The sequence below is a fragment of the Aspergillus fijiensis genome (genome assembly GCF_003184825.1).
Source record: "Aspergillus fijiensis CBS 313.89 unplaced genomic scaffold BO72scaffold_8, whole genome shotgun sequence".
Classification (NCBI taxonomy): Eukaryota; Fungi; Ascomycota; class Eurotiomycetes; order Eurotiales; family Aspergillaceae; genus Aspergillus; species Aspergillus fijiensis.
The window spans coordinates 190,116-210,083 of record NW_024468984.1 but is presented as its reverse complement, the minus strand read 5'-3'; the positions used below and the strand labels follow the sequence as shown (position 1 = coordinate 210,083).

Genomic DNA, 19,968 nt, shown 5'->3' with positions numbered 1-19,968 from the left:
CCGCATCGCTCTGCATTTTGACATTTTGATTTTCCACTGCTTCTCTTTGACAGACCGACAGACCGGCAGACCTTAAGTTGAAAAATAATCTAACCTAATCTCCGAGGTGTTTCCCTCTTTCTTCCCCCCCCTCCCCGTACCGAGATATGACAACGACCCTTGGTTCCCGAGGCTTAGAAATGCCTTTCCCCCTTGGTTGAACCAACAACGGAGAGTTCATAACATGACAGTAGTCACTAATGCATTTTTCAGCTCGCGTGGTGTGGGGACTGGGGACCTCTGACCGAACTACTTATTTTTCTGCCCTTTCTTTTTTTTTTCTTTTTCCCTTTTCCTGTGAACTGCCACACTTGAACCAGAACGAATACGGGATAATCATGTCTCATAGGGACAGTAATTATACCATTCTAGTAAGTGGTCCCTTCAAATGTGTCTCACACCAACCAAAAAAAGAAACGACGGGGAAAGAGAGAAAAAAAAAATTCACAGTCCTCTCTGCCTGTGTCACCAAACTGCTCTTCTGTGTGTGCGCCCTTGGCGCGTGTCGGAAAGCGACCTTGCCGCGTGAGCATACAAGAGGAACGGACGGACATAGATAAACAGGTAAGTACGGAGTACTGTACCTAGTGTTCGAGGGAAAGAGACGGAAGAAGGAAGAGGGGGAGGAAACATGATGCCCATACCGTACCTTACCGCCACCAAATGACCACCACCACTGCTAGATAGTAGCTACTGCAGTCGAACGCACGGGCATCCCTGCTTTGTGAGCGTTCAGAAAGCACCAGGCAGCTCACTAATTAACTTACCGATCATTTCATAAGAATTTCACATCCAAGGAAGGGAGGGAGAGGTGTCTGTTTCCTTTGGCTGCAGAGTATTGGCTCTTTGGGCTGCTAACATTGAATAAATCTATGCACTGAGTCAATGGCATTCATGAAGTACCGGAAATGAAACAAGTTGCATTGCACCTGGGGTACACATAGGGAGGGAGAGATGACCTACCCTACCACAATTGCCGTCTAGCGAAGCCTTGCAGAAAGACATCGATTCGCAGCATCAAACAAGCAAACCTCGATGCACGCGTGTTTGTGGCCAAACCCCCTCCCCCTACAACCTCCGGATTAGCAGGACTGGTCATACTCCCCTCATCCACCTTCCTATCCTCCTCTTCCTCCTCCACACCACGTAAGATGAAGCAGAAAAGTGTCAGAGGGAGGGGGCAAAGAACAGGTATTCGTCTAGTCGACTACGTAGTGGCATTCGTATTGCCGTGGCTCCAAAGGCAGGGTGAGACGTAAGAAGGACGGGCCTGGCCTGTATCTACCTATCACAATCGAACAACAACAACCTGACTGGTTTGTGACCGGAGGGAAACAGAACAAAAAAAAAAAAACTGCAGGACGGGAGGAGAATGGACAGTGAGGTAAAATGAGAGAGGGTAACGGAGTCGAGGATATCAGGAATGATGCAGGGCAGACCGGTCTGGACAGGCAAACCACCGCAGGAACAGGACACCTCTGTCCCATGAGATGATGTTTCGGGCGCCTTAGCCACCGCACAACTTGGATGTGGATGGTCTAGAAACTGATCTATGACTTAATACTTCAAAATTTCCTGCTTGGTTGTATCATCTCGCGACAAGAGAAGGTGGGTGTATTAGCTCTCTCATCTCTCGTTTCTGATACATATCTTCCCGCCCGTTATTGTGCACCGTCAGCCCAGGCGCACAGGTCCATGCCCGAGACATCGCCCGTTCGCCCGGGGGGTGGTTGAATCTTAACATGATTAAGTTCAGTCCTGGAATCGATAGTGATCTTAGTACAGTAATTCAACGCCCAAGGTTCGATTCATCGGCCGGTGCAAATTAGGTTGCCAGCCGTGTTAGGCGATGACCCAAGTCTTTGTCTATAGGCATCAGCCACGGCTGGGTGGTGATGGCTGGTGGAGTAGCAGCTGGAGGAAGAACCATGGGAATGGGATCCTCCTAACCCTCTTCTCGAAGTCTTTTCTATGGGGGCAGCGACATGATCGTCATTGTTAACTTAGACATAAAGTATGAACACTGGTAGAGAGCTTGCACAATAAGAAGCCAGCCGAGTGCTTGCTTTAAGATTCATCAACAGCTTCCTGGAAGATATACACAGCAGATAGCATTCATCTATCACGATCCCTCCCCCCCGGGGAGATCCAGTTCCAGACCCAACGGTCGCGTGCAAGACCCATCGATTACCCCCGATAAGCCAATCATGAAGATCAATACTGAGAAGAGCTTTTCGTCGCCCCATCCAACTAAACCTGTCCGGGATTATCATGCGAGGATCGAGGAATGCCAGATAATAGAGGCACCAATTGATAACTTACTGTAACTGACTATTCTTTGTACCTCTGTAACTCTGCTCGAGCAGTAGACATATCGATAGATAGATACGGAATAGGCGGGAGTGAAGAAGGACTACATACTAGCCATCGACTAGCAGTAATAGCTGTAGTGGGTGATGAAGGCTGGAAGCCGGCCTGGCTGGTCAAACTCCTAAGGAAGCTATCACCAAGGAAGCCGAGAGTAGCAAAAGTTGCTGCTGCCGCCCCCTAAATCTTGCTTTTGAGGTGGACGCTAACCCTGCCTGTCAAGAATAAATTACTGGGGTGTCTACTACAGTACATCCTGGAGAACTAACGACGTGCTAGACTGTGTTGGGCCTCGTCTACCGTTGCCCGGTGTTGAAAGTTGAAACCATGCTTGCGCTTCTTAGGTAGTCTACTAGGGGTACTATGCAGTCTGGTATATCCAGCCAGCTGCCAGCCACCACCACCACCACCACCACCACGGGACAAGCAAGGAATAATCCTTCACATCGCCAAAGATGGTGTAGGACTGTGGAAACTGCTTCTGCATCATTGGATCTCATCCCCCTGCCCCCCGTTCCCACATCATCAATCAATCTCGGGAGGTTCCCCAGGCCAAGGATCACTGCACCTGGTGGTCATTACTGCCTTGGTTCGGTCGAGAATATATCTCATCCGTCCATTCGGATCTTCCGCCCACCATATTATACACTCCAGGCCTGGCATTTAATGTCGTACAACGTTGACAGAGGATTTTGACGGCTTGGCCCGGGTCTGTCACGGAGTAGATAACAGAATCCTCCCTCGAAGGTTGAAGGGCCTCTCCATTGAACTTAATTTGCACGGATGGTTTTGATCGTGACCCAAATACACGGAGAGAGCCTCAACAGAAGAATAGCGAAGAATAACGTTACCCTTCATTCCTGTCCATGACCTCGCTCTTGTTTTGGGTGACCCCGGGCCCAAGCCCCTTGCAGTTGGAAGGGTATATGCGCAAATCGACCATGGATGATTCCAATCAATCTGCTCATACCTGTCACCGATAGTCAATATACATGGTTGCACAGGCATATGCTGATACAATGCATTTAATTTCGAGCCGGTCGGTCTCTTGACGGCCTGGGCGAGATCATGGGACTTGTTTTGTCTAGTCCGTGGATTTCCGTGGACCTGCACAGATGAATACATCTGTACTCCGTACTTCATCCGAGTAAAGAGAGTAAGTAGTCCGTTTGGCAAATTGGCATCCGCCCTTTAGAACAATTAAAGAACAAATCCGCAATGGCGGGGTTTAGACCGGTGGCAGGTCACGGGACGACGGCGGTGGTTACAATCGCCCGCCGTAATTGAAGAGCGTACCCGAAAAGAGTCATAATTGTGAAGTGGGCAGTGTCTGATCGGTGCCTCCAAGACCCCTCCTCCTCCTCTACTCAACCCCTCCTCCTTTTTCCACCACATTCCTCGGACTCCGCCTTTTTGGGGACTCCACGGCTTGCAGTCATGGCGACCGATATGACGAAACCCATTCTGGACGCTCTGTCAGCGTCCGACGCCTCCATCCTCTCCAGCGAAGCCTTCCCCTCCACCCCCTCACTAAATGTCAAGGCTGCGCTCGACCGTCTAGCCTCCCGACAGATGGTCGAGTATGACACCATCGAGAAGGAAATCGCTGTTCTGACGCCGGAGGGTGAGGAGATCGCCACTAATGGCAGTCACGAGGCCAAGGTTTTCCAAGCCGTGCTGGCGGCTCTGGATGGATTGAAGATTGGCGACCTTCCGGGCGTGGTCGGCAAGGACACCGCCAAGGTCGGCCAGGGCAATGCGTTCAAGAAGGGGTGGATCAAGAAGGACAAGGACGTGCTGCGGGCGGCGACCGAGACGATCGTCGACGAGACCCGCGAGCTGCTGCTGACGGTGCAGAAGACGCAGGCGGTGCCCGATGCGAAGGCCCTGACGGACCTGAAGCGGCGCAAGCTGGCGACGGTGCAGAAGGTGATCACCTTCCAGATCGCCAAGGGCCCCAAGTACGCCCGCGAGTTCGTCAAGGAGGAGACCGACCTGACGGCGGAGATGCTGATGAACGGCTCGTGGAAGACGGCGCAGCTGAAGCCGTACAACTTCAAGGCCAAGGGCGCGCCCACCCCGGCGGGCACCTTCCACCCGCTGAACAAGGTGCGCCAGGAGTTCCGCAACATCTTCTTCGAGATGGGCTTCGAGGAGATGCCGACCAACCGCTTCGTCGAGACGGGCTTCTGGAACTTCGACGCCCTCTTCGTGCCCCAGCAACACCCCGCCCGCGACCTCCAAGACACCTTCTACATCGCCGACCCCGTCAAGGCCGACCCCCCGCGCGAGGACCCGGCCAACGACCCGCACCAGATCAAGACCCTCCAGCCCACCACATCCTCCTCTTCTTCATCTCCTACAAAGCCCCTCGACTACAAGCAATACTGGGACGACGTGCGCGCGGTCCACGAGACGGGCAAATATGGCTCGATCGGCTACCGCTACCCCTGGGACGCCGACGAGGCGCTGCGCCTGGTGCTGCGCACGCACACGACCTCGGTCTCGACCTACGTGCTGCACAAGCTGGCGGCCAACCCGCGGCCCGCGCGCTACTTCAGCATCGACCGCGTCTTCCGCAACGAGGCCGTCGACGCCACCCACCTGGCCGAGTTCCACCAGATCGAGGGTGTCATCGCCGACTACGGCCTCACGCTGGGCGGCCTCATCGGCTTCATGGAGGTCTTCTTCGCCAAGATGGGCATCCACCAGCTGCGCTTCAAGCCCGCCTACAACCCCTACACCGAGCCCAGCATGGAGATCTTCGGCTACCACAACGGCCTGGGCAAGTGGGTCGAGATCGGTAACAGTGGCATGTTCCGGCCCGAGATGCTGGAGCCCATGGGCATTCCCAAGGACATGCGGGTGTACGGATGGGGTCTGAGTCTGGAGCGCCCCACGATGATCAAGTAAGTCTGCCCTGCCCCTTTGAGGCAACACCAACTCTAACCCCTATCTTTTCTGCTCTACAGATACGGCGTCAGCAACATCCGTGAATTGCTAGGCCACAAGGTCGACCTCAACTTCATCGAGAGCAACCCGGCCGTCAGATTGGAGAAGGACTAAAAAAGCGAAAAAGAGTGCAAGCCAGCAAATATAGATACCGATCTCATGTCTCGGGGTTTAGATAGGAAATCTTTAAAAAAACGGGGGTCAGCATCATAACTTAAACCTTTTCTTTTATCCCATGTTGAAATGCAAAGACGTTCGAAAGTAACGGTGCTGTCTTTTTTATTTCGTGACATGATGTTATAAAAGACTACCACAAATTCAAGACAACGAGTGAGGCGGACACTCACCCACCCACTCGGGAGTCAGAGGATCAATGCCTGCCTTTGCAGGAGTGTGCTGGATTTGAATGAAGATGCATGCTCAGACAAGCACTAAGACTAAGTACCAAGACTAGAAGAACAATAGGAACGAGAAATGTTCCACCCGTATCTGTGCCCCAGTGCACGAACTCTGCGACAGTGGCTCTTCAGCAGGCGGAGGTATGTAGTAATCTCCGGCAATGTTGGGGGAGACTGTAGATTCTACTCTACTAGGTCTTCAACCTTTTCCTCGCGCATGGGGAGTCGGGGCTGGATGTTTGGATTCCCCACGTGGGAGGGGGGAACCAATCGATCCAGGTCCGAAAGGGCGGGAGGAAGGGGTTTGATATGCCGGTTTAGGGAGAACTTAAGAAAGGACATAGGGAGGCGGGGATATTGAGAGAAGTTCTACATGTGACTGATTCTAAGAAGAGGATCAGGAGATAAAAGGCAGGCAGATAAGTGAGAAGGGACGGTTGTGTTGCCGGGTATAAAGGGGCGGGTGTGGATTTTTATTGAAGTTTTTCTTTCATTCAAGTTCTTTTTTGGATATAAGATATATCATGATGTTGACCATAACATCTCATCCTGTCACACGATAAAGTTAGCATGGTTTCTGATGTAGGTTTCAGATGATGGGAGACACCGGCTATTAGAAACCCGAAGCGGCAGTGTCTGTCCCCGCGAGAAAGAGAAAAAAAAAGGCTTACCATCACCAAATACCCGACATCAAAAAACCCATAAAAATTGGAAACACCGCCCAGTGACATACCGTCCGCTTAGCGCTGGCGGCTGGCGGTCCAGACGTTCTTGAGGTAGCCGTCACGCTGGGTGAGGCGGTTCAGGGAGTCATCGCTCTCACCACGGGCGCGGATGAAACCGCACAGAGCGTAGGTCTGGTTCTCGCCAGTGTAGCGGCCGTTCTCGTCAACCTTGGCGATGGAGATCTGCACGGAGGCGTGGTCGTTGGCCTTGATGATGCGGTTGGTGGCGCTGCACTTGCGGGGCACGTAGCTGGAAGACACGAGACCATGTGGTTAGTTGTGTGCTCTGGTAATTGTGGATTTTTCGCAAACTGCCCGCCTCGGGACGCGGACGATGCTGAAGGTGATTGCGCAGGAGACTGGGGCACACTCGGCGATAGCGGAGAGGTTTTTTTTTTCTTTCCCAGACGACAGGACCAGAGAAGAGAGACCTTGATATGCGACTTCGACCTGGGCCAGATCAAGACGTTTCAGAACGCATATCAGATGATATGCGCACTTTGTCCAATTTCGATTCCACCTCTTATCTCATTCATCTTCTTAGGTCGTTTTCATCGCATGGAGAAAACCACCAGACCAGGTCGAATATCGCATATCATTTCCTCCGCTCATTCCCTGCTTCCTCCCCTCCGTTCGCATGTTCTCTGCTGTCGTCTGGTTGTTCTCCGCTATGCATGGTGTCCAAAACCCTCCGCATCCCCTTGGGGAAACCACAAGAAAAAGGGAGGGAAAGAGGGGTACGTACAGATCGACGATCTCTCCCTTGTCGTTCTCCATTTTGGCGAGTTGGGTGGGTGGTGAGGAACTTGAGGTTGACGAGAAAAACGGAGCGGTGCGCGGGAAATTGAGACGGTGGGCGGATGGGGTGAAATGAGTGACCCGGACAACTTTCTGCGTTTCCCGGTTGTGGGTCATGTGATTCTTTGTCGAGGGCTTGCCGCTAAGGTTGGGCGTTGATTAGGTAAGGCCCGCCCTTGCCAGATTGGGTTAGTGCGGGTAGCCGCGAGGCACGAGTACTCTTAAGTATGCACTCATTGTGCTGTGCTGCTGTACTGCTGTACTTGCGATCGACATGTGAAGCCATTTGCATACCCATTATAGCGAGCGGGTAGAACTCTCAATATTTAAAAGCATAGCAGGACGGCCAGGCGAAGCTGCCCTGCCCTTGAAGCCGTGAACAAAAGATCCCTATGTCTCAAAAATGGTAGGGTGTGAAGCAGCGACTCGCTCGGGATATCATAAGTAGAAAAAGCGCTGGCCATGTTTCAAAAGCAGTGTTGGAAGATCATGTTACAGGCCCATCTAGGAAGATGTAGTGTGCCCCGTTAAATCAGGTCCCGCTTGGATGCAGACTAGTTGCTTCGTCCATAGTGGGAGTCCCATCTTCACGGCATTCACATCCCATCCATGCCCTCATAAGTTACTCTTCGCTTCGGCTTCGAAGGCGTCCTGCTTCCACCGCACCTCTAACTCGCGCGCCTCCCCTCGCTTGAACTTCACAAGCACGACCCGCTCCGTCTCCCCTTGCTTATCCGTCCCCCTAAGTTCGGGGCCCGGCTGATCCAACGCCAGCACCGTGCGTCCGTCAGAGGACATCCTCAGCATCTTCGGGGAGATACACTTCTCCGACCACGGCGGCTGACCGGTGCTCACAAACTCAGTGAGTTTTGCCCGCCGTCTGTGCAGCTCCTGCAGCGAAGCGGCGACGCGGGGCTCCATGTCCAAGAAGCCAGCCACCAGATGCAGCAGGAGGAACTGCGGCGGAAAGAGTATAATGTCGCCCCTTTGCGCCATCTGCAGCCACTCCGAGGCAGGCAAGAATCGAGCCTCTGTGACCTCCACTCCTCCGTCGCTCGTCGGAACTTGGATTTCCTCCCGCTGTCCCTCGGATGGAATCTCGTCGAGGACCGGCTTCTCAGCCTCCGCAGGAAGTGGAAGGAAGTAGAGGTACATCTGCGTCGTATATCGCCGAGAGTTGGTTGTTGGGGTAATCCATCGAGTAAACGGGATCAGTCCATCTATTGAGGGTCAAGTTAGCGAAGACAACTTCCACTGGAGTTGGGTTGAACTTTTGCCCCTTCGAGTGTAGTCAAGTGCAAGATGGGCGTGTGTCTTACCTGTATCCGGCACCGCATTGGGACTCTGCTGCTTCAGCCACTCTAAGAAAGTGGTCTGGTTTTGATGGATCGCGCGTCGACCCGATTCGCGTTGTTCTTCCGGGACGGCGAGCATCTTGCCGGAAACTTTATCCTTGGCGAGGAGAATGCCGCTCTCCTCGAAGAGCTCTCGGATGGCTGCGTTGCGGTACCACGGGCCATCATCGTGGCGCTTGAGGTCCTCAGCGGGTGGGCATTGGCCATCTTGAGCCGAGAGGTTGCCTCCCGGGAATACATGGGCAGAAGCAAACGAGTTCGAGGTTTTGACACGGTGAAGCAGGAGGATCTCGTTTCTGGGTGATACCAGGATGACGCTGCACGGGGATTAGCGGTGGGGGAACAACAATACATTGAAAATAGAGACGTCTGTGGAATCGTCGTGCTTACCTAGAACTGGGCCGCGGAACAGCAGGGCTGGGTCTCTGTTTGAATGCTGAAGATGACATTGTTTGGGTAGCAGCAGCCTGCTGGGGTCGTGGGACATTGGAGCTTGCTCTCCATGTGGTTTGCGGCGTATAGTCATGGGAGCATGTGAATGGCCGGGGGATATACTTTCCAGAAGCTGGAAGCCGGGGACCTCGGGCGACTGCGACGCGGTGAGGGGAAGTCGAGCATATTAACCGGGGAGTACAGCGGGGAACTACCAGCGGGATTGAGGTCATGGCTATGCTATAGTTAGTACTACTTTGTGCAGGCACGTTGCAGGGACTTTCCAGCGGAGGGTTGGGCCGAACGAAAGGTACTTAATCTACTGCCCCCTGGCAGCCACGAACCACCATCCACTTGAAAGCGGTCTACCCCGCGTTCGGGCTTATCGTAGGGGCCGAGGCTACCTACGAGGTATAGATTGCAGCACTCGTAGGGCTGTCCAAGGAACTACAGATACTTCTTACCTTCTGGATTTACGGCCACAATGAAGGCAAGAACAATTCGCAGTCTAGTGAAGAGAACCAATTCTTGAAAATGTATTGAATTATCATAAAGCAAGATCTGAACTATTCCTCGTCAAACTCCAATCCCTCGTGCCCAAGCTTTTTATTTTTCGTAGCAACCACGTAGCATCATGTAACCAATCATATAAACAGGGTAAACGGTTCTTAGATGCAAGAGAATCAGAAGGCATAAAAAGGTATATAAGACAAAAACAAAACACTTAAGCTGTCACCGCTCAAGAGTAGAGCTTCTTGTCGTAGCTGTGCAGACCGTGGACGTTGCCCTCGGCCATAGCGCTAGCACTTCTCATCTCGAAGCGAACCTTGCCCTGGTTGACACCATCGTGGAGATCCTTCAGGCTCTTGACACCAATGTCCTGCAGAGAGTGCTGGACACCAGCGGTGAGGTAGGGAACGAACTTGGTGACCGATCCACGGTCAAGGACGGAACCAGCAACACCCTGGGCGACGAGGACGGAGTCCTTCTCGGAGAAGTAACGGGCAGTACCAGCGTTGCTGGCCTTGCTGTCCTTGGCACCAGCACCAGCCTTCTTGTCCTCCATGGCGGCGATACTGCCCATACCACGGTAGGCCTTGACAAGCTGACCCTCCTTGCTGACGAAGTACTCACCAGGGGACTCGGTGGTACCAGCCAAGAGACCGCCCATCATGACGGTGGAGGCACCCATAGCCAGGCCCTTGACGATGTGGCCAACGTTCTGGACACCACCGTCAGCGATACAGGGAACACCGAAGCGGGCGGCGAAGTTGGAAACGCTGCGGACGGAAGCAGCCTGAGGACGGCCAACAGCCATGACCTCCTGGGTGATGCAAGCACTGCCGCTGCCCATGCCAATTCTCAGGCCATCGACACCGGCGGCGATGAGAGCAGCAGCCTGCTCACGGGTAACAACGTTACCACCAATGACATCAATCTCAGGGATGTTCTGCTTGATCCACTTGATCATCTCAATCTGGTACATGCTGTTACCCTGGCTGCTGTCCAGGATGACAATGTCGAGACCGGCTTCGACAAGCAGCTTAAGTCTGGTCTTGTCCTCCTCACGGGTACCAATAGCGGCGGCAGCGATCAGCTGCTTGGACTGAGGGAGCTTGGACGCAAGGGGATAGTGAAGGTTCTTCATCAAGTCACTGCGAGACAAGAGCGAGACGAGGTTGCCGTTGGTATCGACAATGGGGAGCTTGCCCTTCTTGGAGGAGCGAAGGACTTCGTTGGCCTCGGCAAGAGTGGTACCAGCCGGGGCGGTGACGAGGTCGGTGGACATGATGGCAGTAACGGGGGCATCCAGATCGCGGTGGAACTGGATGTCACGAGAAGTGACCATGCCGACGAGCTTGGAGCGGAGGGTTCCGTTCTCTGTGGTAGACAATCATCATGTTAGAATCAACGACTTGCACAAAAGGTGATAATGACGATGAATATTGAAATTGAGGTCAGATAAAACTGGTCTCTACAGTGCTGCTCTCGCTGCTCCAGTGGAACGAAAGTTATAAAGAAAAAGTGATTGATCATCATGTTGGAAAGGATACGCAGGGAATCAAGTAATGACTTACCAGTGACGGGGAAGCCACCGAAGCCCCACTTGGCCTTGAGCTCCTTGGCCTCGCGGACAGTGGCGGTAGGAGAGAGGACAACGGGGTCCAAGATGAAACCGTTCTCGTATCTCTTGACCTTGCGGACCATCTCGGCCTGGTCCTGAGGAGAGCAGTTGTGGTGGATAACACCCAGACCACCGAGGAGAGCCATGTGAATGGCCATGTTGTGCTCAGTGACGGTGTCCATTGGGGAAGAGAGAAGGGGGACCTTCAAAGAGACACGCTTAGTGACAGCGGTGTCGAGAGTGACATCTGAAGCAGGAAAGCCTATTCTGAGGCATCAGCAACCCAGTTCGACGAGATGAGCCCAGATTCTCGCCTTACCGATGTACCCGGGCAGGATCAGGAAGTCGTTGTAGGTCAAAGCACCGTGCTTGTCAGAGTCAAGCAGGGTATCGATATCCAGACCATCGCTGGTGGTGTACTCCTTCTGCAGGACCTCCAGGGCCTTAGTGTAGTCCTGGATCTCAGCCTTCATGGCCGGTCCAGGAATGTCACCGTTGGCAAAAGTCATGGTGTATGTGAAAAAAGAAAGACTCTACAGCTTCTATCAAAACTTGTAGAGAGAATGTGATCAAAGATCAAAGATGATAATCAACAGATCGACGATCGAAACGTTCTGTTGATGGAGAAAGTCTTCCTTTCCCAAAGAAAAGAAAGAAAAGAAAAAGAGAGAAAAATCGGAGGAGAAAAAAATTGGCTTTTGAGCTCTTCGCCGCACACGCTAATCGGAGGGCGCCTGCTCGGTGCCATGCCGTAATCAGTCTAGCGCCACCGAACTCGATTGATTTGTCATCGTGATTGGATGCTAAACGAAGTGTCCCGTGGGCGGTGAGTGAGTCAGACTCGGGAGCGGTCCTCGCCCGCTTAGAGATTTCTTAGTGAGGAGCATCAAATTTTTCTTCGGCATGTTCCATTCGGTTCATGTCTAGTAGGTACAGTGGTACTACGGTACCACCCCATCCCCATTGACCCATTGCTACTGTACCGGTGTATCCTCCATGGACCTTGTTTTTGCTTGTGACAATAGCTGAAACCATCAGACAGACCTCCGTCAAAGACTAGCGGTCTGAGTGGTACCGCAGTACGAAGTGTTTACTGCAACTACCAATTAATCGGCAGTCAGTCCCGATAAGAATTAGCCGCCAGCATCCGCCCGCGCTACCTATGCATGGCATAGGCTTAACGGCTCCCGGCCTAATGAACAGTCGGCATCGTTCCGTCTTGAGTACTGACAGTCTGACACTGTTCAAGAGGACTCCCGTAACGCTATTGGAGATTGTCGGGTGTTCAGGATGTGTTTCGACAAAGAAGATGGCACCAATAGGAAGACTACCTTTGAAAAGGTATCCATCCAGCTGATCTGTACTGGAGTTAGCTCCGTTATATGTCCGCTCTATCGGACCGCAGAAATTGAAATTGTTCATTGAAATTGAAAGGCGTATTTTCGTGTAGTAACACGAACCGAATTTAATTTAGACCGTTCTTGGGTCTCCTTGGCCACCTGTCTGACATTGTCTCGCAAATCCCATTATCGAAAGTCGCTTCCTACATCTCGAATGATGCATCTTGGCAGATGCTGATAGAAATCCTTTTCAAGCATGGGTTAATGCGCTAGAATATCATTGCAGTCAAATTCCGTCGCTTGCCAATGCTGCGATTTATTCTATGCCTTGCGCAATCACTCTGTGACTGCCTTTCTTTTTGCCCAACCGTTGAGGAATCAGACAACCGCACTGAGACCCCATCGATGTAGCCACAACATGCGAGTGCAACATGGGCAAACCCAACGGCCGTAACATTCATGGTAACTTGATTGAGTTTGGTGCCTGGGCGCGTCCATCAACATGGATTATATATCCGTGCCCGCTGTGCCCGGGTTTTTGCAACAAGGAACACCATTCATGGCGTCCACATGGATAAGGCAGGGCACGTTGAGCCAAAACCTCTCAGACTTGCACGTGCACCTTGTTGATAGATTCTTGCATGGTCATAGATCAGATCTTGCACGAGACACCGATTCCTCTTTTCCTTTGATCTCAGCTGAAACAGTAATCTTGGATATGACTTGTTGAAACCGGAATTAATGTGGCTGGAGCAATAATGATCGACGTCACTCCGATCGTAATCGGGGCGCGGTCACATGTCCGTGCTCACCATACCTGATCGGGAGATTTGTTTTCGACTCGGCTGAGGCTGGGGGGGGGGGGGGGGTCCGTTCCTGCCTCCGATTTAGTTAGAGTAAACTATTGCCCGTCCAGTCCCTCACTCCTCCCCTAACTACCTCCCCCGCTTGCTTGCCGATTAATCAACCTTCCCTCCCTCTTGTTCTTACTGCTGCTTCAGCCTCTTCTTTCAATTTATTCCTGCTGGTAAGGGAGTTCGTTCCATTTCACAGCGACGCGGTTTGTCTGGCTTTTACTTTTACAATCGGCAGTCCTTATTGTGATTCAGTCCCCAATTGAACACCGAATTTCCCTGAATCGGTGGTGTTTCCAGCCCAATCAGACCTGCGTGTCTGCATCAACCAATTCCCGCCCAATTCCCCCGGTTACCATAGGACCATGCCGCTTCGCCCTGCCTGCTGAAGAAGTCCTTGATGAACATTCCGCCTTCGTCAAATTAACACACATTTTCCTTTCTATACATCCTTCTTTACCGTTTCACTGCTTCGCTTGGAGAGGCAGGCATGCGGCCAATTGAGATCGAGTATCTTATATTTCCATTGGTTCTCACAATCTCGTCCACGGAACGGCACCCGTTATGTCAAGCCACCTAGCCAGTCTCCGACGTACGCAGACGGATTTTGCAGACGAAAAAACAACATCGAGTCCACTCCGCCATGGATCAACAGCATCCACAAGCTCGTCTATCTACACTGCCTCCACCAATTCATTTGCCCCCAGTCGCACCAGTACTGTCTCATCGAGTGCATCAATCGGGTCAATGCCCAGTATCAGTCATAAACGAGGGAAGAGTGAACTGAATAAGATTCCGTCCGACAAAATGGCCGGAGGGCGCTCCGAAGTGGGAACTTTGTCCAATGCCGGCGCAACATACGAGAACATCCGCCGCTCATTGCGACCACTCTCTCAAGCTCCCAATGCATCGGCCCCCTCGAATAAACAGTCCATTCACCGCCATTCTCGCAGTCAGACTATCGACCATCCGCAGTATTGGAAAGAAAACCGCCCTCAAACACCCACCTCTCGCAACACATTTCATCATGATATGGAAGAATTGAAAGATACGGACTCGCACGCCTCAACCACACCGACTAAAAGCGAAGCGCCGCTTGACGTGCAGCCGCCTACGGTTTCACCTCACACCCGACCTCACATGAAACCGCAACATTCTCATAGCTTGTCCAGTCCTCCACCAATCACACATACCCTCTCGACGCCTGAGCTCGAAACGTTTCAGAAATCATCGACAGGTCACCTGCGCACGCTTTCGAAATTCGCAAAGTCGGGAGAAACAAATGAATTTGGTCTTGATACCTACAGCTCTTCTGTGGTAGGATTACAGGGACGACGACGTTTGAAAAGAGCAGACTCAGTGGCTAAAAAAGATGGCTCCGGCCTCGTGCGCAAGAAGCCCGCGTCGGCCTGGGCGGCAGGCAATTGGATGGACAAACAGCGACAATTCCTACAGGCTTACGAATACCTGTGCCATATTGGAGAAGCTAAAGAGTGGATCGAGGAAGTTATCCAGAAGCAAATCCCCCCGATCGTGCAACTAGAGGAAGCACTTCGCGATGGTGTGACGCTCGCAGAAGTGGTACAAGCGATGAATCCCAACCGAACGATTCGAATATTCAGGCATCCGAAACTTCAATATCGACACTCAGACAATATCGCCCTGTTTTTCCGATTCTTGGACGACGTGGAACTACCCGAACTTTTCAGGTTCGAACTGATTGATCTATACGAGAAGAAGAACATCCCCAAAGTCATACACTGCGTCCATGCTCTATCATGGCTGTTGTTCAAAAAAGGCCTTGTTGAGTTTCGCATGGGTAATCTCGTAGGTCAGCTTGAATTCGAACACCATGAACTGGAGCAAACACAGAAGGGTCTCGACAAGGCTGGTGTGAGCATGCCTAGCTTTTCGGGGATGGCTGCGAATTTCGGGGCAGAACCTGAGCCGGAGCCGGAGCCGGAGCCAGAATCCGAAGAGGAGAGAATCCAGCGCGAGTTGCATGAGAGCGAAGCGTCAATTGCTGATTTTCAAGCTCAGATCAGAGGCGCAATGACGCGCCTGAAGCTTGGGAATCTTATGAATGACCTTTGGGACTTTGAACCTTTCTTGGTGGAATTGCAATCCCGAATTCGCGCTGACTGGGCCCGCCAAATCATTCAATATCGCTTGGATATGAAGGCCTTCGCCACGAATCTCCAAGCGCTTTGCCGAGCATTCCTTGTGCGAAGCCGCCAGAGTAGTGTCCAGGAACACTACCGGGCCAACGAAATCGGCATCATGCAGCTACAGAGCCTCATTCGCGGCGCCAAAGCAAGGGCCGACGTTGACCATCTGCGAACTCAGATTCGGAAGGAGGAATCTGGCATCAAACAGATTCAGGCGGCGCTGAGAGGAGCCTTGCAGCGCAAGATTGTATCTGAGATGTACGAGGATACAAGATACGCGGAAAAAGAGGTCCGACTACTGCAAGCTGCGATCCGGGGTGCTCTCCAGCGCAGTCAAGTCTCAACGCAGCTGGAAGCTGTTCACTCTGCCGCGGGTAGCATCACCACCCTTCAAGCGATTATCCGAGGAGCTCTGCAACGTAACCAGGTCTCGCAGCAATATGAAACCGCGCACTCCGCCGAGGACAACATTGCGACACTTCAAGCATATATCAGAGGTGCCCTGCAACGCATCCTAGTCTCACAGCAAAGTGAAGCTCTACGCTCCGTGGAAGACAGTATCATGGCACTGCAGGCACATATCAGAGGTACTCTGCAACGCAGTCAAGTCTCTGAACTGTATGAAGCCACACGGTCGGCGGAAGATGAGATAACAGCACTCCAGTCAATCATCAGAGCTGGCATCTTACGGCAGCAGGTGAATGTGCAGAACGCAGAGATTAGTAGCACTGAAGCGCCCACGGTGTCTCTACAAGGGAAAATCCGCGGGATGCTGACAAGGAAGTCCGTTGCTGAGATAAAGGAAGCACTTGCCCTTGAGTTAACTGCCATTACTACTATTCAATCGATTGCTCGAGGCCGTGCGCTAAGAGAGCGTCAGCATCAACAAGCTTTAGCGCTCGAGGAGACGACTAGCGAGTGTGTATCGCTTCAATCACTGGCTCGTGGTGGGGCAGTGAGAACAGCCCTTGAGCAGCTTCGACAAGACCTCAATGAGCATACGCAGGCGGTAATTCAACTTCAGAGCATAACGAGAGCGAATGTGATCCGGTCTGAGATCCGGTCGCAGAAAGCAGCACTGGCAGAAGTAGAGACTTCCATCCTGGAATTACAATCTATGGGTCGAGGCTCCATCCTCAGGAGACGGTTGGCAACCGACGCCGACGCCTTGCAGGATGAAGCACTGGTGATCACACATCTTCAGGCCCTCGCTCGTGCGGCAGTGCTTAGAATCAAGGTTGGCGGAGATCTGGACGAGCTCGAGGACTGTGAGGATGAAGTTAGCCAGTTGCAGGCACAAATTCGAGCGATGCTGATCCGGGTTGAAGTTGGCCAAATGCTGGCAGACCTTGCTGCTGAAGAAGATGTCGTCATTGAGCTCCAATCGCACATACGTGGATACTTGGTCCGCTCGAAATTCGAAGAGAAACGTCAATATTATCGCCAAAATATGGAAAAGGTTATCAAGGCGCAAAGCTATGTGCGAGGAAGAATTCAGGGCCAAGCATACAAGAGTCTTACTACCGGCAAGAATCCTCCAGTAGGAACTGTCAAAGGCTTCGTGCATCTGTTGAATGACAGCGAATTTGACTTCGACGAGGAGATTGAGTTTGAGCGAACAAGAAAGTTGGTAGTCCAGCAAGTTCGACAAAACGAGCTAGCGGAACAGTACATCAGCCAGCTCGATATCAAGATCGCTCTGCTGGTAAAGAACAAGATCACCCTTGACGAAGTCGTCAAGCACCAAAAGCACTTCGGCGGCCACGTTGGTAGCCTGCTGCCCAACAGAGAAATCTCGTCTACAGACCCCTTCGACCTCAAAGCCCTGAACAAGACGTCAAGGAGAAAACTTGAACAATACCAGGTATTCTTCTTCCTTCTTCAGACTCAATCGCAATACTTGGCCAAGCTCTTCCGGCGTCTGCGTGAGCTCAACACCTCTGAGAAGGAATACGAGCGGATCAGACACTTGATGATGGGGCTTTTTGGTTATTCGCAAAAGAGGCGAGAGGAGTACTACTTGATTAGGCTGCTCGCACGTTCCGCGCGGGAAGAAATCGAGAGCTTCGACTCACTGCACGAATACTTGCGCTGCAATGCGTTCTGGAACAAACTCTTCGCATCTTATATCAAGTCTCCCCGAGACCGCAAGTTCATGCGGGATACGCTGGGTCCTGTCGTTCGGGAGAACATCATCGAAAACCCGGAGTTGGACCTGGAAAGTGACCCAATGCAGATCTATCGTTCCGCAATCAATAACGAGGAGCTGCGGACCGGAAAGAGAAGCAGGCGTCGACCTGACATTCCTCGAGAGGAGGCCATTCGAGATCCAGAAACTAGGGCGACCTTCATCCAAAATCTTCAGGACCTTCGTGATATCGCCGACCAATTTTTCTCCGCCTTTGAAGAGCTACTGTATCGGATGCCCTTCGGCATTCGGTATATTGCAAAAGAGATGTATGAGAGCTTGCTGGCAAGATTCTCCAACGAAGATCCTGGATTTATCCTCCAGACTGTTGGCCATTGGGTGTGGAGGAATTATTTCCAGCCTGCCATTTTCGAACCCGAGAAGTACGGTGTGGTGGATCGAGGTTTGACTCAGGAGCAGAAGCGAAACCTTTCTGAGATCGCCAAGGTGATTGCGCAAGTCGCTTCTGGACGACTTTTCGGTGCGGAGAATGTCTACCTCCAACCGTTGAACAGTTATATCGGTGACTCAATTCAACGGCTTGGCCAGATCTGGGGTGACAGTAAGTTGAAACATGTACAAGAGTTTCTTCCAGATCTGACTGTTGTATAGTGATTTCTGTTCAGAATGCAGAAGATTATTTCGACATTGATGAGTTTAATGACCTCTACGCCAAGACAAAGCCCACCTTGTACATCAAGATGTCCGATATTTTCTCCATCCATCAACTCGTCGCCAGTGAGATACAGTACATGTGCCCAACCCAAGATGATATCCTGAAAGAAGTCATCCGTGACCTCGGAAATGTGAAATCCAATGAGAGCGAGTTGATGAGTGTCAACTCCTCCGAAATCAGTCTCACACTGAATCCTAAGCTTGCACAGGTTGAAGGTGAGTGTTTTGAAACCCGGCCAATGCGTGTTGATAGCTGACTTGCAATTTAGACCCGGAGGCAGATGTCAAGGCTTTGTTCATGGAAACAAAACGATGCATCCTCTACATCATCAGAGTTCAGACGGGTGCCAATTTATTGGAGATCATGGTCAAGCCACCTACCGACGAAGACGAGGAGAAATGGATGATGCTGGTGCGCGATGAACTGAGTGCAAACAACACCAGGCGAAGCGCATATGCGGAGGCCAACACGATGGTTGACATTGCTTCCATGAGTTACTCCGAACTTAAGCGGACGGCACTCGAGAATATCTTGCACCTCGAACACACTGGAAAGATCCGCCGTGACAACTATTATCAGGATCTTCTGAACGCGATCGCTATCGATATCCGAACCAAGCACCGCCGGAGAATCCAACGGGAGCGGGAGTTGGATAGCGCACGAATGACGCTTGCACGTCTCAACGACCAAGCTGTCTGGCTGGATCAGCAGCTGAAGACGTACAATGATTATATCGAACAGGCCATGATCACCCTACAGAACAAGAAGGGGAAGAAGAGGTTCCTCATGCCTTTCACCAAGCAATGGGACCACCAACGTGAGCTTCAGAAGTCGGGCAAGGTTTTCAAGTTTGGCTCTTATAAATACTCGGCTCGCAACCTGGCCGACAAGGGTGTTCTTGTGCATTGGAAAGGATACACCGAGCGCCAATGGGACCGCGTCGACCTCACGATCTCGAGTAACGAAGTTGGTGTTTTCACTCTGGATGGCAGCAGTGGACCGATGATGATCCCAGGCGCCAATGCCCAGGTGCCATTGGATGACCTGCTCCAGGCTCAGTTCAACAACATGCAGTTCCTTGACTTCTTCGACGGACAGCTTCGGGTGAACGTCAACCTTTTCTTGCATCTCATCATGAGGAAGTTCTACAATGAATAATTGGGGACCTCGTAACATGATGTTGTTTCTTATCTTTTCATTTTCACTCTATATCCATCCTCTACCCTCTTATGCCATTGTGATATCCCACCTCTTTTCCTGTTATAGCATGTTGAACATGACGAGAGCTCGGCGAGTTTGATGCACAGAGACGAGCTCCTTATTTTCGAAGATTACCCCTTGTGTTCGTTGTTCTGCTTTCTTTCTTTCTTTTTTTTTTCTTTTCCTTTTCATTCCTTCGATGATACTCAGTGCATGTCTATTCTATGATGATTTGATGATCTTATGTGTGTAGCTTTTATGCTAAGCTGTACGTATTGCATGTTTGGACTGCTGTGGAAACAATGATGAGTCATGGTCAGTCCCTTTTCTTGAAGTCAGCGTGCGGAAGTA

General features: G+C 51.7%; 5 protein-coding genes across 5 annotated transcripts; 2 read left to right on the top strand and 3 right to left on the bottom strand.

Annotated features, from left to right (window-relative positions):
- Nucleotides 1-3,713: 3,713 nt before the first annotated feature.
- On the top strand, nucleotides 3,714-5,758 carry BO72DRAFT_483674 (phenylalanine--tRNA ligase subunit alpha). The gene is made up of 2 exons (XM_040947815.1): nucleotides 3,714-5,315; nucleotides 5,379-5,758. The coding sequence occupies exons 1-2, from the start codon at nucleotides 3,844-3,846 to the stop codon at nucleotides 5,470-5,472; spliced, it is 1,566 nt and encodes a 521-aa protein (XP_040804546.1). The 5' UTR covers nucleotides 3,714-3,843; the 3' UTR covers nucleotides 5,473-5,758.
- A 738-nt stretch (nucleotides 5,759-6,496) lies between these two features.
- rps21 (40S ribosomal protein eS21) lies at nucleotides 6,497-7,258 on the bottom strand (the record flags this gene model as incomplete). Its single annotated transcript, XM_040940986.1, has 2 exons — nucleotides 6,497-6,731; nucleotides 7,227-7,258. The coding sequence occupies 2 exons, from the start codon at nucleotides 7,256-7,258 to the stop codon at nucleotides 6,497-6,499; spliced, it is 267 nt and encodes an 88-aa protein (XP_040804545.1).
- A 314-nt stretch (nucleotides 7,259-7,572) lies between these two features.
- Nucleotides 7,573-9,328, bottom strand: BO72DRAFT_397503 (NUDIX hydrolase). Its single transcript, XM_040942063.1, has 3 exons — nucleotides 9,025-9,328; nucleotides 8,599-8,951; nucleotides 7,573-8,499 (listed from the first exon to the last, which is right to left on the bottom strand). Exons 1-3 carry the CDS (start codon nucleotides 9,297-9,299, stop codon nucleotides 7,895-7,897), a joined length of 1,233 nt encoding a protein of 410 aa, XP_040804544.1. The 5' UTR covers nucleotides 9,300-9,328; the 3' UTR covers nucleotides 7,573-7,894.
- Nucleotides 9,329-9,591: 263 nt separating this feature from the next.
- BO72DRAFT_445102 (putative IMP dehydrogenase) lies at nucleotides 9,592-11,846 on the bottom strand. Its single transcript, XM_040943961.1, has 3 exons — nucleotides 11,511-11,846; nucleotides 11,145-11,453; nucleotides 9,592-10,947 (listed from the first exon to the last, which is right to left on the bottom strand). Exons 1-3 carry the CDS (start codon nucleotides 11,698-11,700, stop codon nucleotides 9,806-9,808), a joined length of 1,641 nt encoding a protein of 546 aa, XP_040804543.1. The 5' UTR covers nucleotides 11,701-11,846; the 3' UTR covers nucleotides 9,592-9,805.
- Nucleotides 11,847-13,499: 1,653 nt separating this feature from the next.
- BO72DRAFT_525017 (putative Ras GTPase activating protein) lies at nucleotides 13,500-19,933 on the top strand. Its single transcript, XM_040949923.1, has 3 exons — nucleotides 13,500-18,303; nucleotides 18,354-18,632; nucleotides 18,686-19,933. Exons 1-3 carry the CDS (start codon nucleotides 13,950-13,952, stop codon nucleotides 19,573-19,575), a joined length of 5,523 nt encoding a protein of 1,840 aa, XP_040804542.1. The 5' UTR covers nucleotides 13,500-13,949; the 3' UTR covers nucleotides 19,576-19,933.
- Nucleotides 19,934-19,968: the final 35 nt, after the last annotated feature.

Coding starts and splice junctions, on each gene's coding strand:
- BO72DRAFT_397503 (XM_040942063.1), bottom strand. CDS start 9,299: ATGACCTCAATCCCGCTGGTAGTTCCCCGCTGTACTCCCCGGTTAATA. Junction 8,952..9,024: donor GTTCCGCGGCCCAGTTCTAG/GTAAGCACGACG, acceptor ATCCCCGTGCAG/CGTCATCCTGGTATCACCCA. Junction 8,500..8,598: donor CAATGCGGTGCCGGATACAG/GTAAGACACACG, acceptor GACCCTCAATAG/ATGGACTGATCCCGTTTACT.
- BO72DRAFT_525017 (XM_040949923.1), top strand. CDS start 13,950: ATGTCAAGCCACCTAGCCAGTCTCCGACGTACGCAGACGGATTTTGCA. Junction 18,304..18,353: donor TGGCCAGATCTGGGGTGACA/GTAAGTTGAAAC, acceptor ACTGTTGTATAG/TGATTTCTGTTCAGAATGCA. Junction 18,633..18,685: donor TAAGCTTGCACAGGTTGAAG/GTGAGTGTTTTG, acceptor CTTGCAATTTAG/ACCCGGAGGCAGATGTCAAG.
- BO72DRAFT_483674 (XM_040947815.1), top strand. CDS start 3,844: ATGGCGACCGATATGACGAAACCCATTCTGGACGCTCTGTCAGCGTCC. Junction 5,316..5,378: donor GAGCGCCCCACGATGATCAA/GTAAGTCTGCCC, acceptor TCTGCTCTACAG/ATACGGCGTCAGCAACATCC.
- BO72DRAFT_445102 (XM_040943961.1), bottom strand. CDS start 11,700: ATGACTTTTGCCAACGGTGACATTCCTGGACCGGCCATGAAGGCTGAG. Junction 11,454..11,510: donor GATCCTGCCCGGGTACATCG/GTAAGGCGAGAA, acceptor GCCTCAGAATAG/GCTTTCCTGCTTCAGATGTC. Junction 10,948..11,144: donor CGGTGGCTTCCCCGTCACTG/GTAAGTCATTAC, acceptor TGTCTACCACAG/AGAACGGAACCCTCCGCTCC.